Source organism: Bos mutus, chromosome 1, assembly GCF_027580195.1.
Source record: "Bos mutus isolate GX-2022 chromosome 1, NWIPB_WYAK_1.1, whole genome shotgun sequence".
Classification (NCBI taxonomy): domain Eukaryota; kingdom Metazoa; phylum Chordata; class Mammalia; order Artiodactyla; family Bovidae; genus Bos; species Bos mutus.
In genome coordinates, this window is record NC_091617.1 from 59,904,334 (window position 1) to 59,929,869 (window position 25,536).

The 25,536-nt window shown below is 38.9% G+C and overlaps 1 protein-coding gene across 2 annotated transcripts in view; it reads right to left on the minus strand.

Annotated features, from left to right (window-relative positions):
- The window catches only part of LSAMP (limbic system associated membrane protein), a 711,567-nt gene that overhangs the window by 306,162 nt on the left and 379,869 nt on the right, over positions 1 to 25,536 (minus strand). For both annotated transcript variants that reach the window (XM_070369801.1, XM_005890257.3), the window contains exon 2: positions 12,154 to 12,386. In XM_070369801.1, coding sequence (XP_070225902.1) covers positions 12,154 to 12,386 — 233 coding nt within the window. The remainder of the gene's footprint in view (positions 1 to 12,153; positions 12,387 to 25,536) is intronic.

Sequence of the window (25,536 nt, forward strand, 5' to 3'; positions counted from 1 at the left end):
AACAACACAACAACTCATATTTATTGATGGTCCTTTTTGGTTTTTCTTTTATTTGAAAGACATCTCTATGTTCCTCTATGCAAAGTTTCCACTAATTTACACTCTCAACAGGGAGATATAAAACTGTCAGTTTTCCTTTTCCCTTTATTTTCTACTTTTCAATCTTTAAGGGATCTGGTATTAATTTTCATGAGTGGTTGTTCAGTAAGTACAAGTATTTACTTTTTCTTTAATTATTCAAAATCATCTGTTGAATAAGCATACTTTTTCCCATGATTTTAAATAAAGCTAGATCTAGTGTATGGTATCAGAGAAGGCAATGGCACCCCACTCCAGTACTCTTGCCTGGAAAATCCCATGGATGGAGGAGCCTGGTGGGCTGCAGTCCATGGGGTCGCTGAGCGACTTCACTTTCACTTTTCACTTTCATGCATTGGAGAAGGAAATGGCAACCCACTCCAGTGTTCTTGCCTGGAGAATCCCAGGGACGGGGGAGCCTGGTGGGCTGCCATCTCTGGGGTCGCACAGAGTCGGACACGACTGAAGCAACTTAGCAGCAGCAGCAGCAGTGTATGTTATATGTTGTAATGTTTATGCATTTCATTTATATCCAGCCACTTGGTAATTTATGAATAGCTTTACATAGAAGTAGATCAGAATTCCTGTCCCAATAAAACAATTTATAAAAGTGTATTGACTATGTCCATTTATTCTTTATAATTAATTTGACAAATTAAGTATAATTTCAATCAAAAACTCCCCTGAGTAATTTTTAGGTGTATAAAATTTATATTTATCTTGGGGAAAATTGTCATTTCTCATTATTTGTGTTGCCATTCACAAATGAAGTATTTTTGTATGGCTGTCCCCTTTACTTTTTACCTGAAACTAATGTGACATTATTAATCAGCTACCCCCAACACAACATAAAAGGTTTAAAAGAATGAAATAAAAGAACAAGGTATTTCCTTTCCAATTAAGTAGCAATACCAATGAAACAGACAAAGACAAAAGAACTTCTTTCCTGCCAAGTAAAATGATTTCAATTTTTGCTTTTAGGTTCTCCACACTGTTTATTTAATTTATTCTTAAATGCTTTTTATATTATTAAGGCTTTGTGAGCAAGCATTTTATAGTATATTTTGTAAACACTTATTATAACCAAATATAAAAATTAGTAATTTTACATGTTTCTTCAGATAATTGGACAACTTATCAAACCGCTATTAGGAATAATATTTTTAGTACTATTAGTACTATATAGAACTAATACTAGTACTAATATTTTTGGTCATTAGTTTATGAGGGTTTTCTAAAATTAGTAATCATTTTAGCTAGATTATAGTTAAGTTTCTTTCTTTTATTCCCCACAACTAAATCTTTTAATTTTTTTTTGTCCAATTGCATTAACTAAAACTTCCAGAATAATTTAAAAAAATGATCATTGGTATCCCCATCTTATTCCTGAATTAATTATTATTGAGGCTACCTATCTTTCTCATGTTAAAAAAGAGACCCTATTTAGTTCATATGTGTGAGTATTTAACAAAATAATATAAGTTATTTGAATTATATCATAGGTATTTGTGTTGGTTATTGGGATTATCTTATAAAGTTTCTCCTCTGACTTTTTGATGTAATATATCTTATTCATAACTTTTTATAATGATGTATGCTTAAAATCTTGTTTGATTATTCAATATTCAACACAGTATAATTTTGATTACATTTTTATTTATTAAAATTTAATTTTAATTGTGATTTTGTAATTTTTAATTTATTCACTAATATTTAATCCTGATACCCACCTTAACAACTTAGCAAATGAGCACAAGGACAATATTAAATCCTGATACCCACCTTAAATATTATTGTGTCTGTTTTTAGTTTTCTTTTAAAATAATTTCAAATTTGCAGAAAAATTACAGGATCAATACAAACAACCCCATATACTCTTCATACAGCAACTCTATTCAAGTTTTGTCAATTGTCACAACACAGTCTTTTCTAGCAAAATGATCAATGTAAGATAGTATATTATATCCAGTATCATATTATGCCAGGCTGGATGAATCAGAAGCTGGAATCAAGACTGCCAGGAGAAATATCAACAACCTCAGATATGCAGATGATACCACTCCAATGGCAGAAAGTGAAGAGGAGCTAAAGAGCCTCTTGATGAGGGCAAAAGAAGAGAGTGAAAAAACTGGCTTAAAACTCAACATTCAAAAAATGAAGATTGTTACATCCAATCCCATCACTTCACGGCAAATAGATGGGGAACCAATGGAAACGGTGACATTTTCTTTTCTTGGGCTCCAAAATCACTGCAGACAGTGACTGCAGCAATGAAATTAAAAGACACGTGATTCTTGGAAGAAAAGCTATGACAAACATAGACAGCATATTAAAAAGCAGAGAAATCATTTTGCTCACAAAGGTCCATGTAGTTAAAGCTATGGTTTTTCCAGTAGTCATATATGGATGTGAGAGTTGGACCATAAAGAAGGCTGAGCGCCAAAGAATTGGTGCTTTCAAATTGTAGTGCTGGTGAAGACTCTCTTGAGAGTCTCTTGCTTGAACTACAAGGAGGTTACATCAGTCAGTCCTAAAGGAAACCCTGAATGTTCATTGGAAGGACTGATGATGAAGCTGAAGTTCCAATACTTTGGCCACCTGATTCGAAAAGCCAACTCACTGGAAAAGACCCCGATGCTGGGAAAGATTGAGGGCAGGAGGAGAAGTGGGTAACAGAGGATGAGACTGTTGGATGGCATCACAGACTCAATGGACATGAGTTTGAGCAATGTCTGGTAGATGGTGAAGGACAGGGGAGCCTGGCATGCTGCAGTTCATGGGGTCACAAAGAGTCGGACACAACTGAGGGACTGAACATATTATGATAAACTGAGTATTTCTTCTGTCTCTTTAGACTTTCACGACCTTGACATATGAAGATTACAGGTCAGTCTTTCTATAGAGTGTCCCCAAAACCCTTAGAAACATTCCTTGGATAGACCTGGGCACAGGCTGGGGCTGCTCTCCCACTACATTCAAACTTACCTAATAGTTTTTCTCACTAAAAAGAAGGAAAAAGGTCTTATCGTTTTTTGCGTCCTTTGTCACTGAGGCAGACCTAGGCTTTGACAAACTTTAAAGAAAACTCAATCATCTCATTGTTGCCTATTTATAGCAAACTTAAATGATGAAAATACACATATATTGAAAAAGATATGTGTCATCTTTCTTGACTTTTCAGTTCAGTTCAGTTCAGTCGCTCAGTCGTGTCCGACTCTTTGCGACCTGATGAATCACAGCACGCCAGGCCTCCCTGTCTATTTTAGGTATATGATTTTTTTTTAAATGTCTTTAAATTTTGGAGTGGAGATTTATTCTACATTAAGTTATCTGTGTGGTTACTAGCACAGAAATGTGCTAGTTTTTACACAGAATTTTACCTATTAAGATAAGGAAAACTACTATTTCAAGTATTTTCAAATAGTACTGTATGCCACAATAAATTGTCATCTGTGGCATTTATGTTTTCTATACACTACCAAAAAGAACCCTCTCCCCACAAAAGCAAAAAACCCCGTGTACTAGTAACCACACAGATATTATGTAAATGCAAATAAAAATAACTGTGGCATAGACTGGATATAGCTAAACTAGCAGATGCAGATCTAATGTAGAATAAATCCCCACTCCAAAATTCCTCCTAATCACCATCAATCCTTGACCCAAAGTTATTAAAATTGTTATTGGTATAATGATTCAAGAATATATACTGCATCTTCGAATAGAGCTGAAAATTTACTGGTCTTTGTCGTCAAGTAGCTCTCTTCCCTTCATGGAGTCTGGGTTTTTACACTGAACCAAGGGAACGGCTACCCATTCCAATATTCTGGCCTAGAGAACTCCATGGACTGTATAGTCCATGGGGTAGCAAAGAGTCAGACATGACTGAGCGAATTTCACATCACTTCACTTCGGCTCTGGGTACTAAATAACTTTTTCTCTCTTCTTTTACTTCTCTCAGCTTTAAGAAAGACAAAATATAGGTTAGAGCAGAAAGTATGTGGGTGTAAATAGTGGCTTTATTTTAATAACTAAAATGCATGCATGCTAAGTCGCTTCAGCTGTGTCTGACTCTTTGTGACTCTGTGGACTGTAACTCACCAGGCTCCTCTGCCCATGGGATTCTCCAGGCAAGGATACTGGAGTGGGTTGTCATGCTCTCCTCCAGGAAATCTTCCCAACTCAGGGATCAAACTCACTTCTCATTTATCTCCTGCATTGGCAGGCAGTTTCTTTATTACTAGTGCCACCTGGGAAGCCCAAAAATATCTAAAAGATGGACTGCAAATACGTATACAGAGCTTGGAGATCATAATTAATTATGAGTGGGTGGGCCTGATTTAGACAAGACTTGAAGTTCTTCCTGCAGAGGAACTATCAAATTAAAACTGAATGAGGTAATATTCCCAAATATTTTAGCCCCAAAATTTCACTTCTTCCCATTACACTGGCTCTCTGATTGCTGATGTGATTAGTGATGTCCTTAAAGTCTGATCCTGACCTAATAACAGCCAATCAAGAGGCTATTGTCTGAAAAATTAAGCTGAACAGTAGGAAAATTAGTAGACTTCAGCACATAAAATCCAAATGAAATTCTAGTTAATCAGTAAGATTCAATAATCAACAGAATTATCCCTCAGATCAAATATAACTAAAGATGGTCTCAAATTCTTTATTTCATTAGAACATTTAAAAGATGTATTGAGCTTCAGGCTAAGTTGAATTGAAATGCAGTGGCAAACAGTTTGTGTAATATTTTGTAGGTGATGGTAAACTAAAAAATAATCAGTGCAACATGATACTGATTAAGGAAGGGAAAGAGGGACAAAAGGGATGGGAGAACAAAGGAACTAATGAAAGAAGGAAAGAAGAGAGCAATTAAAAGAGGTCAAAGGATGGCTGCTTTGAGTTCTAGGATAGATATTAGTCAGAATTGGGAATGTTTGAAGGAATGATGCTAAAGCTGAAACTCCAGTACTTTGGCCACCTCATGCAAAGAGTTGACTCATTGGAAAAGACTCTGATGCTGGGAGGGATTGGAGGCAGGAGGAGAAGGGGACGACAGAGGATGAGATGGCTGGATGGCATCACTAACTTGATGGACGTGAGTCTCAGTGAACTCCGGGAGTTGGTGATAGACAGGGAGGCCTGGCGTGCTGCGATTCATGGGGTCGCAAAGAGTCGGACACGACTGAGCGACTGATCTGATCTGATCTGATAGGACTGCAAAATGCATCCAAGAATTTAAATCTTAGGAACAATAAGTTCTAGACCAGTATTCATGAAAACACTAAATGTTTCCCAACATTTGAATTTTCAAGTATTAAATTAAGAGAGCATCTACAGACATGCAATTGCAAGCCAATATGATATGCTTGGATTAATGAGATACAGGAAATATGAACATTTTAGTGTGAGGATAAAACACACAGGGTCTCACAAGAGTTAACTTTCATACTTTTTCCATAGTTATATTGGTTTAATTCAGGTAATTATGCAAGGAGATCAAGCCAGTCAGTCCTATAGGAAATCAACCCTGAATATTGGATTGATGCTGAAGCTGAAATTCCAATATTTTGGCCACCTGATACAAAGAACTGACTCACTGGAAAAGACCCTGATGCTGGGAAAGATTGAGGGCAGGAAGAGAAGAGGGCAAGAGGATGAGATGGTTGGACAGCATCACTGACTCAATAAGCATGAGTATCTTACTTTTACATTTTAAAAATATTGTTGGGAGGAGAGTTTGGAGGAGAATAGATATATGCATATGTATGGTTGAGTCCCTTTGCTGTTAACCTGAAATTATGACAACATTGTTAATCAGCTTAATGAAATAAAATGAATATTTTTAAAAATCTTAATGAGAATAGCATAAAAAGAAAGCAAAAGATGCAACACAGAAATGATGATTCCAGTATGGGTAACAGACTCAAGAACAATGTAATAAATACATTGAAAACATGATAAATGTTATAAGGTACAATGAATGAGACATTTAATAAGTAAGATCTATGTTTAAAAAATAACATCATGACAGGGTGTCCTTTGTATTCACATACACATGGAGATTCCTAATGTTACAGCTAAAAACTACCTTGTTTTTGGAGCCATCTTTCCCAGGGCTCAAGAAGATGAGATTAATCTGTATTCAATGAGTCCACAGATTTATTTTTACTTTTAATTTTTCTATGACAAGGCCCTAGTACCTGCTTTGCAGAGTTTTAGATATAATTTGATGTCATGTCACACAGGAAAATGAACAGGCAGGCAGCAACAAACCCCTCTCACTGATTGCTTAGATTGCCACGACAGTGGTTCTTGGTTTTCCCACATGTATCCGAAGCACCTGCAGAGCGTAACACACTTGTAAATTTTGGCCACATTCCCAAGCCTTCCAATTCAGTTGTTCTGGGAGTCGTTCTCAGGAATCTGTATTTTGTAAAGTATAATAAACCAAATTCTTGACTTTTTTGCAGCTTATGCAAGGATCAGATAAAGAGAAATATTGCCTTAACACAAGTGTCTCCATCTCTGGCATAAGCAGAAAAAAATAGGAAATCATAGGAAGGAAGGTAACATTCAGAAAGAAATGGACATTATTAATTGGAAGGATGCCAAATAAATTTATTTATATTATTTAAGTGAAAGGTATTGTTTTCTCAATCTTTGAGTTTAGAATCTGTAAAGGAGGTAGTGTAAGAATCAAACTATCTGGCTTTAGAAGTGGGTCCTATCTTTTATTACGTATCTCAAATGAATGTTTGTATTTGAATAGCCTGACTTCTACAGATGCAAAATTTAATTTCACTAATCGCAAGTGATCCCAAAGGTCATTATTGATTTGTGAATTTGCTGATGCAAAACTTTCACCTGTGTTCCTCATGAGGAAGATGTGTGGAGATGTCATTTAGCTAAGATTGAGTTTAGCGAACCATGAAGCATATTTATTTCAACACAGGTTATTTTCTGTGTAATGACTCTCATGAACTGATTTTTAAAAAACTTACTTTCTCTCTGAAAAATAATCACCAAAATAGGAGAGAAAATGTTGGAGACGCTGAAAAGTCATTCACATTGTGGAAATATATATTAATTAAAGGAATATATATATTTCCAGGAGAAATGGAGGGATACAGGAGAAATGTGAGGGGGACAAACACTTAAACATTTATAAAGTTGAGATTTTTGAGGTCTAGAGAAGTTTGCATATCTCGACCAGTTTTTTTTTGTTTTGTTTTGTTTTAGTTTTGATACATGAAACGGACAGTTTAGGGAGACATTTTCTTTCCATAGGACTAGGCTAGGTAAGAAGCCTTAGAGGACCTAAGATGTTATCATGAAAGTCAAGTTATTTTCCAAGCTACTATTCCTATCTCATGTCCAAGAATAGTTGAAATATTAGGGGATGTAGCATTATTTGAAATTGAATGAAATGATGCAGAATTATTTCCCTAGATGTTCTTAATGTACATACTACTTTTAAAGTAGTGGCTCTTAAAGTGTGGCCCCAGCACCAGCAGCATCACTATCACCTGGGAATGTGAGAAGTGTAACTAGGGTATGAGGACGTGTGAGAGTGCAAATTATCAGGCCTGATCTCCAGAACGACTTAATCAGAAATTGTGGAGTGGGGTGTACCACCAATCAAAAATAGAGCTTACCGAACTCTCTATGTGTTGTCAATACACGCTGCGTGTTGTCCTCAGACATCCTTATTAAAAGTAGCTAAAAACTTAAAGGTGATGCTGGTCTAAGAAGCCCTTTAGAAGCCCAAAGAAGTAAAGTTCAAGACTAGATGCTAAGGGAAAGGACAACTGAAGAAAATACATTGAAGGAACCCAAATAACAGCTGAAAGAGCCTACTCAAGGGTCTCATGCAACAAGTGGAGGGTGTTGTTGGACTCTGGGAAGCACCCAGGACAAAGAGAGCCTCATGAGAGTTACTCCAGCAGCAGCAGCCTGCTTGTTGTCACAGCGGTTATCATCATCATTAGTATCATTATCACCATCACCAACACCACCACCACCACCACCACCACCACCACCATCATCACCTTATTTGGTGAGAACATATGATCTCCAGAAAACAAGCTAGGGGCTTACCTAGGTCACGTAATCTTTAAATTAAACCAAGCTTTAAAGTGACTAAAGATGGTGACTGCAGCTATGAAATTAAAAGATGCTGGCTCCTTGGAAGAAAAGCTATGACAAACCTAGACAGCACATTCAAAAGCAGAGACATCACTTTGCCAACAAAGGTCCATCCAGTCAAAGCTATGGTTTTTCCAGTAGTCACGCATGGATGTGATAATTGGACTATAAAGAAAACTGAGCACCGAAGAACTGAAGCTTTTGAACTGTGGTGTTGGAGATGACTCTTGAGAGTCCTTTGGACAGCAAGGAGATCAGAACAATCAATCCTAAAGGAAATCAGTCCTGAATATTCATTGGAAGGACTGATGCTGAAGCTGAAGCTCCAATACTTTGGCCACCTGCTGTGAAGAGCCGACTCACTGGAAAAGACCCTGATGCTGGAAAAGATTGGACACAGGAGGAGAAGGGGCCAAAGAGGATGAGATGGTTGGATGGCATCACTGACTCAATGGACATGAGTTTGAGCAAGCTCCAGGAGTTGGTGATGGACAGGGAAGCCTGGCGTGCTGAAGTCCATGGGATCGCAAAGATTCGGACACGATTGAGTGACTGAACTGAACTGAGGCCTTAGAAGAATCAAGTGAAAGTGAAAGTCACTCAGTCGTGTCTGACTCTTTGCAACTCCACGCTCTATACAGTCCATGGAATTCTCCAGGCCAGAATACTGGAGTGGGTAGTCTTTCCCTTCTTCAGGGGATCTTTCCAATCCAGGGATCGAACCTAGGTCTCCCCCATTGCAGGTGGATTCTTTACCAGCTGAGCCACAAGGGAAGCCCAAGAATACTGGAATGGATGGCCTATCTCTTCTCCAGTGGATCTTGCTGACCCAGGAATCAAACCAGGGTCTCCTCCATTGCAGGTGGATTCTTTACCAACTGAGCTATCAGGGAAGCCCCAAATAGGTTACCCCAAAATTGATTTAAAGCAAGAAAGAAAACTGAGATATGATGCCCCACTTTCTTAACTACTATTCTTCAGTGATATCTCACAGCATTTTTAAGCTAAAGGTGACCTCCCCACTGGGCAAAGAAAAAGAATACAGTATTTATTTAATAACGAGTTATGTGGGATTTGCAGAAAGCATGTATGGTAAGTAAGGAAGAACTTGAAAAATTCAAAAGACCCTTATATTTTGAAGGAAGGTGCTGTGGGATTGGAGGAAAGAAGGATGGCAGACATGCCTATAGGCAGAATCTTTGATGTGGTGAAAACATGTACAATGGAGGCAAGGAGAAGGAGGCAGTGTGAATAAACAGCAGTAAAGGGGTGGACCCACTGACATAATCACAAAGTTGAACGTTCTAAGGGGAATTGAATCAGCCATCTGGTGCTAGATATCAAATGCCAGCATCCATATAACTGTCCAAAACATCTCCCTTCATAACTCAGGTTCAAGGAGGAAGCAACCTTTCATCATCGCCCTTACAAGAACAGGCTTTGTTGCTCATTTTTTCTTTTAAAGCAGTATGGTTAAAAAGAAAATACTATAATATCTTGAATCAAACAGATATGGGTTTGAAACCCAGTCCTAAGCCAAGAGGCAGCCTTGGGCAGTCTTATCATTTCTGAACTTCAAACTTTTTTCATATTTATAATAAAGTTATTAATAGCTACTTCATAATAACATTATTAGAAGCAAACAAGATAATGAATAAACAGTACCTCAACTGTATAGTTCTTTTCCATCTCTTAGTATTAAGTTAAACTCAATAACTTAATAGGGAAGTATAAGCAGCATGATCTGACCTAGTTCTAGCTCTAATTCTCTCAAGATTGTTGTGTTAGTAGCTAAAATGTACGTAGATGAATGAGGAAAAAGGAGGAAGGGCTTTGGGCACTTGGCACTAAGAACTCAAATAGGAATTTGCTGCTGCTGCTGCTGCTGCTAAGTCACTTCAGTTGTATCCGACTCTGCGTGACCCCATAGACAACAGCCCACGAGTCTCCCCCGTCCCTGGGATTCTCCAGGCAAGAACACTGGAGTGGGTTGCCATTTCCTTCTCCAATGCATGAAAGTGAAAAGTGAGAGTGAAGTCGCTCAGTCGTGTCCGACTCTTAGCGACCCCATGGACTGCAGCCTACCAGGCTCCTCCATCCATGAGATTTTCCAGGCAAGAGTACTGGAGTGGTTTGCCATTGCCTTCTCTGAAATAGGAATTTGGTAGTTCTTAAAAAGTCACAGCAAAAAAATTCCCATTCCAGTCGAATGTGCTTCAGTTTGATTCCTTGTCTGCTTGGTTCCAAACTACTCCCTGAACTCTCTGTGTGACCTTGAGCAAGTAAGCTAAACCTAATTAACTTCTGTTTCCTCATCTAGAAACCAAGGGATGTAATCCTCATATTGCCCAATTTTTTTCCTTGTAGGACAATATACATTCTCTAGCTGTGGTCTCCAGTGAGTTTCCAATAACATTAAAGACTGTGAAGGTATTAAAATTGTGTAGGAATTTCACAATATAATGTGTTGCTGGTCATTAGATAAAATCTGTTCTAAGGGACCTTAAGTAAACTAATTATCCCCCCTCTCTTTGCCATTAAATGAGGTAGAAATTTTCCTTTTGTTTTGAAGTGTGTGTGTGCTTGTGGGCAGGCCTGTGTTGAAGAAGTTGCTAAGTTAACCTTTTACATATTTACACATCTATAGTTATGTTTACACACTTAAATGGACTGCCTGACATCCAAACCCTGGTGTCTCTTACTAAGGAACTCAAGCGCTGTCCTCTAAACTACAAGGAAAAGACTCTGTGCTGTGCTGTGACAGGCACTTCGCAAGTCAGCAGACATGCCTTTTACAAGCAATAAAATGAAGCTGTCAGCCATTGCAAATGGACCAAGATAGAGGTCACATGACTAAACCACCCCTGCACAGGTACTCTCTGATGTATTTTACTCTGGTTTCAATCTATTAATCAGAGGAGTTGGGAGAGCAATAATTTAAATGCTGCAATAATCAATTCCATAACACATTAATAGAAGCTACAGTCAAACTTCGCATACAACTGACTGCACTGGAATCTTGACAGGAGTCCTAGGGCCATGCCTAATTTGCATTAAATTTACATAACATTGTAAATCAAGAATACATGAACACAGCCCTAATATTTGTTAGTACTTAGATCCTTCCTCTTAGATGGATTGAAACTGCTAGTGGTTTGACTCTGCTTGCAATAAAACTGTACAGATGATCAGCTTTGTTCTCATTCTGCAATTATGGGGAAAGGGCCCCAAGAGAGCTATAGTTTCGGGGCTTGCGTATGCCATTTAAGGTTTTGATCCTGTAAAACCATGACTCAGATGTGCCCTTGGAAACCCCAATCTGGAAGCAGATTATCCCCAATGATTTTGCAGATCTTCGTCATGGCACTTGCTCACAAATAACTTGCCATGAAATAGAGATACAAACTACAAAGAAAGCCAGCCAGCTGAGAGGATGCCAAGGCTTCTGGAAATTTTTATTTTTTCCAAATAACATTTACTATCAGAAAAAGAGATAATTAGTGATATTCTTTAAACTGAGGACAGATAGAAATCACACCTTCAGCAAAAGCATCCAGTATCCAACAGTGTGGAAAAGTGGACCTCACATGGTTCCAAGCATTCTGTGTGTTCTTGTGTCTCTGTGGACAGCTGTGGTCTTTGCTGTGTGTTATGACACTCAGGGTTAAGAGAAAACATTCTCACCAAGGTTATTGACTCACAGTGGCAAGACTCCTTTTTCTTTATCCTCCTCAGTTCTATTATTTAAAGTCTATACCCATTTAAAGTTTTTCTATGTAAAAAGAAAATAGATACTAAAGTGCCATAATGAATTTGGAATTTGCCACAACGAATCCTTTATTCCAGAAAGGATTACTCGAGTATTTTGTATGTCATGATTATTTTCTGCCGCCCGCCTCTCCTTTACCATCTTCTCCTTACCTTGCACGATCAAGTAAACTTGGGAGGTCTTCGGCTCATGTTGTGTCTGCACCGAGCAAGTGTAGGAACCCTCGTCGTAGACATCCACCTTCTGGATTCGCAGGCTGTACTCCAGAGAATGGCGTTTCTCCAGCTCAACCCGAGGGTCCAGAGACCACTTGTCATGCCCAGCAAAAATGATACCAGAACGGTTCAACCAGGCCACCTTTGAGTTCTTATCTTCTACAACGCACCTGGCAAAGTAGAACAATGACATTAGAGCCTTAGTTATACCCGGATCTGCATTCATTCTTCACACAATTTGTCTCAACAAGGCCAATCAAAAGAAATGACTGTGTGCAGGATGAATCATGGCCATGCCATTTCTTAAGAGTCCCGAATAGTGTCATAATTTCTCCTTTAAGATCTAATCCCCATCCACTGGATGGATGTCAGTATATCACACTCAATGGGTCAATAAACAATCAGGGAGAGTAATGCAGGCAAAGTTAAATGGATATCAACTTCCCATTGGATTATATTCTTCTTGTCTAGGAAAAGGTCATTGCATTTGTTTAAGTTACTTTGAGAATTAGGCAAATGATAATATGACACATTTACTCAGTTTTGAACTGCATGTATTCTTTCATTCAGTTCAGTTCAGTTCAATCACTCAGTCGTGTCTGACTCTTTGCGACTCCATGGACTACAGCACACCAGGCCTCCCTGTCCATCAGCCACTCCTGGAGCTTACTCAAACTCATGTCCATCAAGTTGGTTTTGCCATCCAACCATCTCATCCTCTGTCAGCCCCTTCTCCTCCTGCCTTCAATCTTTCCCAGCATCAGGGTCTTTCCCAATGAGTCAGTTCTTCGCATCAGGCAGCCAAAGTATTGGAGTTTCAGTTTCAGCACCAGTCCTTCCAATGAATATTCAGGACTGATCTCCTTTAGGATGGACTGGTTGGATCTCCTTGCTGTCCAAGGGACTCTCAAGAGTCTTCTCCAACACCACAGTTCAAAAGCATCAATTCTTTGGCACTCAGCTTTCTTTATAGTCCAACTCTCACATACATGACTCTGTATGGGACTCTCTCTCTATACAAGACTACTGGAATAACCATTGCTTTGACTAGTGGACCATTGTTGGCTATACTAATTCTTTAGTATTTCTTAAAGGCTTATGTGAAGGTGGATTCAAATTATGCCCCACCATTGAATCAACAGGAATTAGACCGAATTTTAGAGTTTACTTCTGATCATTCCAAGTTTGGAATGCCCACCCCCAGGAATGAGAAGTGTGTGAGCAGGTCTAGGGGTAAGTAGATAGGTATTGTAAACAAAATCAAAGCTCGTATCATCTTGCCTAAGTCTGGTTCCACCTTTTGAAGGGCAGCAGGTTGTAGGCTGGGAAGACAGCTTGCTACCAGCATTTCTAGCACAATAGAATGAATTCAATCTTTTCTAGTAGATAAAAAACTAATTATTCCAAGGAATATGAAGGGCAAAAATATTGATTTGAATAACTACTTATTTTAGAAACCTAAAAGGGTTTAATGGAGAAAATCATACTCCAATTGCAGCAAGAATCTGGAAACGGAAAAGTCAAGCCAAAAATTTTCTATACCTTTGGCAAGATTTATGTCTGCCCCACAGGGAGGTGGTCTCAGACTCTGTTCACAGCTGCAGAGCCAGCTGCTCAGTACTCTGGGGCATGAGGGACGGACAGAAGAAGCCAGGATCTTGACAGCAGAACAATAAAATGCCGTGTTCCCCTGTGTTTTCCAAACTGAGTTCAATCCAGATTTTCTGTCTGGTTCAAACAGCCATGTGTGGACAGGAAGCTGGTACACTATCCACAGGTATAACTACATAAAGAGACAGAGTCCAATTCACCTCTTTTAAAAGAAGGAGGAATGTGGAATCTTTTAAAAATAACTCACTTATGGTGCAAAAAGCATTCTCATCCTATTATTTTGGGGTAAATTTCAAATTTTAGTAAAAATGAGATTTCATTTAATTACATGAGTGCATGATATAAAGGTTTTTCTTTTCCTCTTCGCTTATTTATTTTCAGAAACATAGGTAGATTAAGGGCTTCCCTGGTGGCTCAGTGGTAAAGAATCCACCTGCAATGCAGGAGCCACTGGAGATGTGGGTTCAATCCCTGGATCAGGAAGATTCCTTTGAGGAGAGCATGACAACCCATTTCAGTATTCTTGCCTGGTAAAATCCCATGGACAGTGGAGCCTGACAGACTATAGTCCATAGCGTTGCAACGAGTCAGAAATTAATGAAGCGACTGAGCACAGAACACATGTGGATTAAAATACCATTTAGTAGCTCCAATATATGTTTCTCTGCAATGCAGATATTATTGAGATCAATTATGCTTGATAATTTAAGACTCTTCTAAAGGGGAGGGCAAGGCTAACTTCATGAATGCTACTTGCTTCTCTCCTGACTCAATTTTACTTTCCCTCTTCCATTCCTTGGTGGTACCATGTCTCTGTCCTTGGTGGCATTTGTAGCAATTCTCAACTTAGAATTAGTTATGAACCAATTAATAGATTATTTGCTATCTTCCTCTAGATCAGTAATAAAGTTGCTGATGTAGGTCTCCTGTGTTTTTCTTTTCTACTGAGAATAATGGAAATTTCTCTTTGCCAAAGCATTTTAATTTTCTATCACATTTATTATTGGGTTGCTTTCATCATCTACACAGCCCAACACAGTAGTAACCAGTATGTTATAGCATAGAGGTGTACCTTAAATGGTGTTTAGCCTGGAGGAAGACTAGAATATGTTTATCTTGAGAAAATACATATATAAAACTATAAATAAAGAAATGGTATGGACCTAACAGAAGCAGAAGATATTAAGAAGAGGTGACAAGAATACACTGATCTATACAAAAAAGATCTTAATGACCTGGATAACCATGATGGTGTAATTACTCAACTACAGCCAGATATCTTGGAGTGCAAAGTCAAGTGGGCCTTAGGAAGCATCACTACAAACAAAGCTAGTGGAGGTTATGGAGTTCCAGCTGAGCTATTTCAAATTCTAAAAGATGATGCTGTGAAAGTGCTGCAATCACTATGCCAGCACATTTGGAAAACTCACCAGTGGCCACAGGACTGGGAAAGGTCAGTTTTCATTCCAATCTCAAAGAAGGCTAATGCCAAAGAATGTTCAAACTACCACACAATTGCACTCATTTCACATGCTAGCAAAGAAATGCTCAAAATCTTTCATGCTAGGCTTCAACAGTACATGAACTGAGAACTTCCAGATATACAAGCTGGATTTAGAAAAGACAGAGGAACCAGAGATCAAATTGCCAACGTCCATTGGATCATAGAAAAAACAAGAGAATTCCAGAAAAAAACATCTACTTCTGCTTCACTGACTATGCTAAATCCTTTGTGTGGATCACAATAAACTGTGAAAAATTCTTAAAGAGACGGGAATACTGGACCATCTTACCCGCCTCCTGAGAAACCTGTATGCAGGTCAAGAAGCCACAGTTAGAACCGGACATGGAACAACAAACTGGTTCCAAATTGGGAAAAGAGTACATCAAGGCTGTATATTGTTACCCTGCTTATTTAACTTATATGCAGAGTACAGCATGCAAAATGCTGGGCTGGATGAAGCACAATCTGGAATCAAGATTGCAGGGAGAAATATCAATAACCTCAGATATGTAGATGAAACCACCCTTATGGTAGAAAACAAAGAGGAACTAAAGAGCTTCTCAATGAAAGTGAAAGAGGAGAGTGAAAAAACTGGCTTTTAAAACTCAACATTAACAAAACAAAGATTATGGCATCCGGTCCCATACTTTATGGCAAATAGATGGGGAAACAATGGAAACAGTGACAGACTTTATTTTCTTGGGCTCCAAAATCACTGCAGATGGTGACTCCAGCCATGAAATTAAAAGACACTTGCTTCTTGGAAGAAAACCTATGATAAACCTAGACAGCATATTCAAAAGCAGAGACATCACTGCCAACAAAGGTCCCTTATAGTCAAAGCTATGGTTTTTCTGGTAGTTATGTATGGTTGTGAGAGTTGGACCATAAATAAGGCTAAGCATCAAAGAATTGATGCTTTGAACTCTGGTGTTGGAGAAGACTCTTGAGAGTCCCTTGGATAGCAAGGAGATTAAACTGCTGCTGCTGCTGCTGCTAAGTCGTTTCAGTCGTGTCCGACTCTGTGACCCCATGGACTGCAGCCCACCAGGCTTCTCGGTCCATGGGATTCTCCAGGCAATAACACTGGAGTGGGTTGCCATTTCCTTCTCCAATGCATGAAAGTGGAAAGTGAAAGTGACGTTGCTCAATCGTGTCTGACTCTTAGCGACCCCATGGACTGCAGCCTACCAGGCTCCTCCATCCATGGGATTTTCCTGGCAACAGTACTGGAGTGGGTTGCCATTGCCTTCTCCGGAGATCAAACTAGTCAATTGTAAAGGAAATCAAACCTGAATATTTATTGGAAGAACTGACACTGCAGGTGAAGTCCAATATTTTGGCCATCTGATGCGAAGAGCCAACTCACTGGAAAAGACTCTGAGCTGGGAAAGATTGAAGGCAGGAGGAGAAGGGGATGACAGAGGATGAGATGGTTGGATGGCATCACCAACTCAATGGACATGAGTTTGAGCAAACTCTGGGGGATGTGAAGGTCAGAGAAGTCTAGCATGCTGCAGTCCATGGGGTCACAAAGAGTCAAACAGGGCTGAGGGACAACAACAATACATATATATTTTGTCTTATTCATTAGGGTACCTCCAAGCACTAATATGGTATGAAACAGACCTTGGTACATGCCCGTCATATGAACCAGCAGTGTCACATATGCTGAAAGAGGATATATGGTTACCTATATTCCACTCCTCCCATCCCGAGCCCTTACAGCATCCACTAATGAACTGCTCGAATTTCATTATTAGTGAAAGGCAGAGTTTCTAAGTGGAATCTTTTGGGTCCTTTGGACACTTTAGCAATTTTTTTTCCTGCGGAAAAGTTAAAATTAGCACATAGATCATTACTCCAAATTATTCTCTGAGAGAGTTCAGATCTATCTTACCTAAAGAAGTAATTGACTATTTCAGCAAAATTGCCAGACCCATGAAAATGCATCTACCGAAACAGTACAAAGTTATGTGGAAATTCTGCTGTGACGGTCCACATGGTATTTTATTTGTATATTGTGTTTTATTCAGATTTATTTTTCATAATTTCTCCTTTACTTCCAAATAAGTGAAAGGAACACTAGAATACATACATACACACATACACTCACACTTTTCACTCATCAATATGATTAGCCAACTTCACGCACCAGAGCACAATGTAGCATTTTTAAAAAGGAAATTGAGACTCCTCCAGATATTTAAGGGTTCTTCTTTTATGCAGCTAATGGTTCAGAGTAAGTGTGTTGACTTTATAAACTAGAAAATAATCTTTCTACAACATGGCTAAAACATTCACAATGAAAAATGAGCAAAAAAAAATCATAATTTTAGAGTTAATTTAACATTAAGAACGTTTAAATCTTGATTTAAAGTGGCAACTATTTTAAACCATAAGAAGTGCATATAAGAGAAAAGACGATCAAAGTCAAAGTAATAGTCTCAACTACAGAAAAGTGTAGAAGTTTTGTTTGTTAAATGAAAATAACCGGTCACATAGGATAGTCACAGATGCCTAGCTATTGGGAAATGAGGAAATGCCAATTAAAGAGAGTGCTGGGTCCCAGCAAGTGCTGACTGGCCAGTAAGCATCATAACCTTGCATCTGAAGTTAAGTGGCTTAAATGTCTATTAGGCATGCCTGTGGAGTGAGTGTTCTCATGCCATACCATTGTAATATGGCAATAAATGATCCCCCACCCAGAATGCTGCTTCAGTACCAATCTAGTTCAAAAATAAATACCTAGGCACTTCATCTTCTAAATCGGCTCTGGCCAAAGCAGGGAAAGAACAAAGAGACACATTTTTCAAATCTGTGTTATGTGTTGTTTGGATTTAATAGAATGTTTCCTTTAAAAGCTTAGGATACACAAATCATTCCAGGATTTAGAAAGGACTGCATGGTAAAGACAGTAAGTGTTGGTCCCAAGAAGAGAGGGCAGGGACTGACCCTCCACTCTGGGTGGGATTTCTGGCAGGTGGCTGAGGCCATGAGGATATAATACAAAGTGTCGCCTTTCCAGGAAATCTTGATTAGCACCCCATCCTTTTACTTGGCTCCTTCTTATTACTCCCCAATGTATTTGAGTTATCTGTACTTTTCTTTCCTCATAAGCTTATTAATGAGAGTGACCCTCAAGAAGTCACCTATGGAACTGAACCTTCATGGGGCCAACAGAATAACCCACCATGTACACAGTAGGCACTCGCTAAAATGTGGAATAAATAAACTGAATTTAACAAACTGCTATTAGATCAATTATCAAATATTAGTTAATTATTTAATAGGTACAGTATAGACAGTAACTATTTTAACTTTTCTTAACTAATAATTAAAATTTTCAGATACATAGGGAAAATTTAAAGAGAATTACTCAGTATGGAATTAACGTGAAATCAAGAGAGAAATAATTGTTATCAATGAAGAAAAATCATTCCCGGGAACTAAATAATCTATATCACACATTAAAAACAGTGAAAAGAAGTATAAAGCACTAGATAAACATTTAGTGAGTTGCCCACATTAACCACGAACCCACAAATTTCACATTATTACTTACCTTAACTATGAACCTATGATTTTTTTTTTCAAATCAGCTTTAAAAAAATAAAAAGAAAGGGAAGCAAACACATTTCCAACTTCCCTGTTCAGCATGTCTGAATCCATAAAACTGTCACAAAAAGTCAATTTACCCATAAAAATTCTCAAGCATTGGATCTCTGTAAGTAGGTTACACCAAGTATATTATGCGCAGGTACATAAATAGGTACATTGACAATTCTACTCATACTGCATCAAGTCTGGGGATTACACTTCCAAAACAAAGAATTTAATTGGAGGCAGAAAGAAATGCTAAATTTGGTTTGAACCAATAGATGGCTTAATAACATATTTACTGACAGTACATCCTTGATGTAAGTGATACACATCTAACAGATATTAAGCCTGTTCAGTTGCTACTAGACACAGCTCATTTCTAATAAACATTACTGGCTGCTATAAATGGACCGAGTTAGTATTTATATTTATTCAGACTTTACTTTTGAAGACTATAATTTGGTATTTATTCTACAATAACAAATAAATATATTTTACTTAGTTTCACACCAGTTATCTGCCTTCATACTTTTTAACTATACAGACTGGGGAAAGTGTAGCTGGATGGGTGAGAGAGATTTGTTTCTTAGATTAAGAAAGAACAGTGAGATGAGTGGTTTTTAAGCGGGGGCAATTTGTGCTTCCAGATGATATTTGGTAATATCTGAAGACATTTTTTTGAATATCACAATTGGAAAGAGGAGGCTGTTTCTGGTATCTGGTGGGTAGAGGCCAAGAATGCTGCTGAATCTCCTACAATGTAAAGGATACCCCAACAACAAAGACAAATCCCAAGTGAAATGTTGGCAGGGCTGAAGTTGAAAAAGTTGAGTTAGACCTTGGTCCCTTGGTTTAAAGATCTGGGAGCATAAGTCAAACATCTACAGGGCAATGCTGTTTTTTTTTTTCATAAGCTGCTACTGCTGCTGCCAAGTAGCTTCAGTCGTGTCTGACTCTGTGCGACCCCACAGACGGCAGCCCACCAGGCTCCCCCGTCCCTGGGATTCTCCAGGCAAGAACAGTGGAGTGGGTTGCCATTTCCTTCTCCAGTGCATGAAAGGGAAAAGTGAAAGGGAAGTCGCTCAGTCGGGTCCGACTCTTAGCAACCCCATGGACTGCAGCCCACCAGGCTCCTCTACCCATGGGATTTTCCAGGCAAGAGTACAGGAGTGGGGTGCCATTGCCTTTCATAAGCATATACTCCTAAATTTATAAGCATTTAATTGCCACCGGCAAAGCCCTTGAATTATAAGTCACATTTGTGACAGAGACACTACAATGAAGAGTAGTGATACTCTGGTTATAAGGTAATAGTTAAGGAATCATGCTGCTTTGTATTTTAGAGTCTTAATTATACAACAGTGTAATCTTGTACTTTGCTGATAGTACAAGAGAAAGCTATAACTTAGTTCCTTCCTAAATTAATGCTGGAGAAATCATTTGACCTCAGTGTTTGTTTGTTTGTTTTTAAATGGGTCAGTAATACTTAGGACAGGTAAGGGAGAATCAATTCAGTCAGGGCAAATTTGACTTTTTAAGGAAATAATTAGCCTTTATTCATAGAAGAACTATTTTTTAAAAATTAACTTCTACTATTTTTTTCACATCTGTAATGTTTTTCTCTTTTACAAGATGTGGGATGATTCCAGATACGGATGGGAAGTCTTTAGGAATGTGTTAGCCCTTTATTTTGATGCCTTCTGCTTTATAACTTTAACCCTACAAATGAAACCCTTAATGAAGCAACGAAATTATCTCATTTTCCACTAGAAAGAAAGACACTTGGTCTGGAAATTCATCTGGTTCATTCTCAGCATTACAGCGTGCCATTAGCAAATGCTCTAAGCAGAGGCAATAAAGTATCAGAAATATCCCAAATTCTCCTGTGTCAAAAGTCATTACTCTGGGACTTTCCTGGTGGTCCAGTGGCTAAGATTCTGTGCTACCAATAGAAGGGGCCTGGGTTTGATCCCTGGTCAGGGAATTATTAAAAATCCCACCTGCAGCAACTAAGAGTTTGCATGGTGCAACTAAAAATTCCACATGCCCCAGCTAAAGATCCCAAATGCCACAAATAAGACCTGGCACAGCCAATAAATCAAAATAAATATGCAAATAAAAAGTCATTAGTCTGATTTTATCCTATTAGTATAATGAAATCTAGCAACACATATACAAACACATTTTTAAAAATACTAAATTAGTTAAAAGCCAAATTTAAAGAATTTTGAGTTATTAAACATTTTGGATCATCTCTGCTTTATTACCATATTCTAAGATTAAACTCTCAGTGGGTAAAGAATACACCAGCAGTGCAAGAGACACGAGTTTGATCCTTGGGTCAGGCAGATCCCCTAGAGGAGGAAATGGCAACCCACTCAAGTATTTTTGCCTGAAAAATCCCATGGACAGAATAGCCTGGCAGGCTAGAGTCCACAGGGTCACAAGGGGTCGGACATGACTGAGCAACTGACCACACACATACACAAGATTAAACTCCGAAAGAAATAAGAGAATTGTGGTGATTCATTGCTGACCTTCAGTCACTCCTGCTTCCCTTGCCTGTGACAAGAAGCTTCAGTTTTCTAGCTGCCTTACTCCCATCTCTACTTCTTTCCAGTCTTGACTTCTGGCTTGACCACTGCCTGCACATTCTATTTTTCCTGTGCATATCTGCTCTATTAAACTTGATATTCTTTAGGTAGAAACTGATCTAGATTTATGACAGTTTATTTTCCTTGATTCATCCTGAATTTTTAGTCCAATTAACAATGACACCATTGAACCATTGAATGACACCAACGAACAATGACAACATTTACATGATAGGATCATCTCCTCCCCCATAGGTTCTCTGTACACATTCATGCACAAGTCCCTGCACGCACATATGTATATGCACACACAGTAGTGATGGATGCTCAAAAGGATGAGAATACAGAGGCAGTAAACCACAGGAATCCGATTCAGGTGAACCTATTGCTGGTCACAGTGATTCAGCAATCTGCCTACTAGCGATGGAATATGCACTGTTTAGTTCCTGAAGATAACTGATTTAAGTTCTGACCTTCAGTCTATTTCCTATTGCCAAACAGGTGAGTCATTTAGACTTTCTGTATCTTAGTTTTTTCATAAGTAAAATGAAGTTCATGATACTTTCCCTGATCTCTCGGAAGCAGTCTTACAGTAGCTCTATGAATAAAATGATGTGATGTACCTGGAAATATTTCATAAGATGTAAAACAATATCTATGCTTATACTTTACCATGGTAACATATGGTAGATAAAAAGGAAATGGTCATATATAGGGATGACTATGGGACGGGGGAGTCTGGTGGGCTGCCATCTATGGGGTCACACAGAGTTGGACACGACTGAAGCGACTTAGCAGCAGCAGCAGCAGCATAAGGAAAATAATGATTTATACAAATCATTCAACAACTTTCTCTCTTTATAGAATGGTATCTACTAAATACATAAAATCAATAATGCCTTTCTTTACAGTCTCAATTTACATTAGTTATTTGCATGTGCTAAGTGTTCTTGCCTGGAGAATCCCAGGGACGGGGGAGCCTGGTGGGCTGCTGTCTATGGGGTTGCACAGAGTTGGACACGACTGAAGCAACTCAGCAGCAGCAGCAGCATACTAACAAAGCATCCTTTCTGCAACTGAGTTATTATCTATTAGGATGATTATCATCCATGAGAACAAAAGAAAAAAAAATATCCACAGTGGCAAACAGTAAAGCCAGGCCAGTCTGCCATCCCCAGAGCAGTAAAAAGTCCTCCCTAGACATGCTTTCTGTCTTTTACTATCACTAGGGAGCATCTGGTCCAGCCATGAGTGCATTCTCACGTATGCATATATATGTGTGTGTTGCTCTATTTTCAGGTTCATATTCTTAAAGGAGCATAAATACATATTACATGAAGGTGGTACAGGTGAGGAGAAGGGCAAGCAGAGAAGGAGCAGAACCACCAAATTAAGAGTTGAGTACAGCTCCACAGTCAGTTCTAGAACAACCTGTGTTCCTCTGGTTGTCACATCAACAGTGTCTCTCTACATTTACATAAAAAATGAAAAAGAGGAAGACAAAAATTTTGAAAAGAAAATCTGAGATTGAGACCAGGAGAAAACTGATTTCTATCCCAGTCACAAGTGGAGTTTGGATCAGTCCCAGGAATATTTATATATGGTTAGAAATAGCTCCTCTTGGTTCATTTGAAGAATCCTGGTCCCTTTAGAAAATAAATCACCACCTTAATCATACAATAATTCAAGATTCCCCATTTTCTTGTCACTGGTAGGGTGGAAAAGCCACGGGTTCTGTAGTATAGTAGCTTTAGGCAAGTTACTTAGTGACACAGAAAATAGGTTTAGGCTGAGAAGCCAGTTTCCTGCTCTGCATTTTCGTTCCATCATGTTCTCCACTCTGTGATCTTGGGACATTTGCTTACCTCTCTATGCCTGGTTTTTCTCATCTGTAAAATGAAAACTACAGTAGTATCTACTTCAATGAGTAGTTGTAATGCTTAAGTAAGGTTAGTTTGAAACATACAGAGCAGTGTCAGGCCCTAAATGGGTCCACTCTTACTGAAAAGCTTCAGTGTTTTTCTTTAGCGAAACAGAAACAATTACTATATCTCCATATTGTGATCATTAAATGGGATAAAGTATTAAGAGTACCTAGCGAGCTACCTCTTGCCTGGAAAATCCCATGGATGGAGGAGCCTGGTGGGCTGCAGTCCATGGGGTCGCAAAGAGTCGGACACGACTGAGCGACTTCACTGTCACTTTTCACTTTCATGTATTAGAGAAGGAAATGGCAACCCATTCCAGTGTTCTTGCCTGGAGAATCCCAGGGACGGGGGAGCCTGCTGGGCTGCCGTCTATGGGGTTGCACAGAGTCGGACACGACTGAAGTGACTTAGCAGCAGCAGCAGCGAGCTACAGTGGAAACAGTGTCAGACTTTATTTTTTGGGGCTCCAAAATCATTGCAGATGGTGACTGCAGCCATGATATTAAAAGATGCTTACTCCTTGGAAGAAAAGTTATGACCAACCTAGATAGCATATTCAAAAGCAGAGACATTACTTTGCCAACAAAGGTCCATCTAGTCAAGGCTATGGTTTTTCCAGTGGTCATGTATGGATGTAAGAGTTGGACTGTGAAGAAAGCTGAGCACCAAAGAATTGATGCTTTTAAACTGTGGTGTTGGAGAAGACTCTTGAGAGTCCTTTGGACTGCAAGGAGATCCAACCAGTCCATTCTGAAGGAGATCAGCCCTGGGATTTCTTTGGAAGGAATGATGCTAAAGCTGAAACTCCAGTACTTTGGCCACCTCATGCGAAGAGTTGACTCATTGGAAAAGACTCTGATGCTGGGAGGGATTGGGGGCAGGAGGAGAAGGGGATGACAGAGGATGAGATGGCTGGATGGCATTACTGACTCAATGGACGTGAGTCTGAGTGAACTCCGGGAGTTGGTGATGGACAGGGAGGCCTGGCGTGCTGCGATTCATGGGGTCACAAAGAGTCGGACATGACTGAGCGACTGAACTGAACTGAGCGAGCTTTGGAAGAGCCTAAAAAATCTTTGTGCCCATCACTTTTCATAATTTGAATCTAGGAAATTTTCCTGTAGAAATCTCATTTTGGAGCTAAATTCAGATAGCTCCAGGTATTGTTGTTTAATTCAATTTCTTGTTTAGTAATAGGCATATCTTGGGAAACCTCCTTTCAGGGGCCTAGGTTCTCCTATGTCTGGTCCCTATGAATGATAGTCAGTCCTCAAAAGTCTGCAAGTATGAAATTGAAAGCAGGATAATGCAGCATGGTTACAGTGCAGCCATGTAAATTGAGGCTCTAATGCCATTTCTGGAACTTTCTTAGAGGATTTGTGGCATACATGTGCCTAGGGAGCTCCGGCCTTGAATGCCTCACCACTTGTGATCAGATAGAATGATCTCTCTTTAGGTCAGCCTGGACAGAGGACAACAAAAGGTCCATGTTGTACTTTCTGATCTGCTGCGATCTGCTGGTCAGACATCCGAGTTCCTCCTAGGTGAGGCTATGACATGTGGACCCTCAGTTGCAAGAACAAGGCTGGTTTCTTCTTCTCAGTGCCTGAGTGGCAATTACACTCTCACAGAAGTAGGAAGAAGCTAAACCCCTTTGTTCCCCTTTGAACTGTGGATTCTCTTCTTTCCTTCTGACTAGGCTGAGTGAGGATGAGAAGCAATTTTAAAGTTGCTTTTGTTTTGATTCTTGCTATAAGTCCCTGTTTCTGTGAAAAATCTCTCTCATTTAGAAGGAGAAAAAAAAAAAAAACTGCCTTTAAGTTGTACCTTTGAAAGAATAAAATTAGTCTTGGAATCCTGGCTCCAATTTCTAGTTAAAATTTTCAGTCACTATGCAATTAAAAACAACTCCACAGCTATTTAAAGAAAATGTTGTTGCCTTCTGAGTCATTACAAAGTAAATATAAAAAATATGCTAAGTTCTCGAAGGGAAAAAAAAATGGGCTTTGTACCACAAAGGGTTTACTCTTTATCTCCTTCCAGCAGTAAGGAAAAATAAAAGTGCTAACAATAAATTATA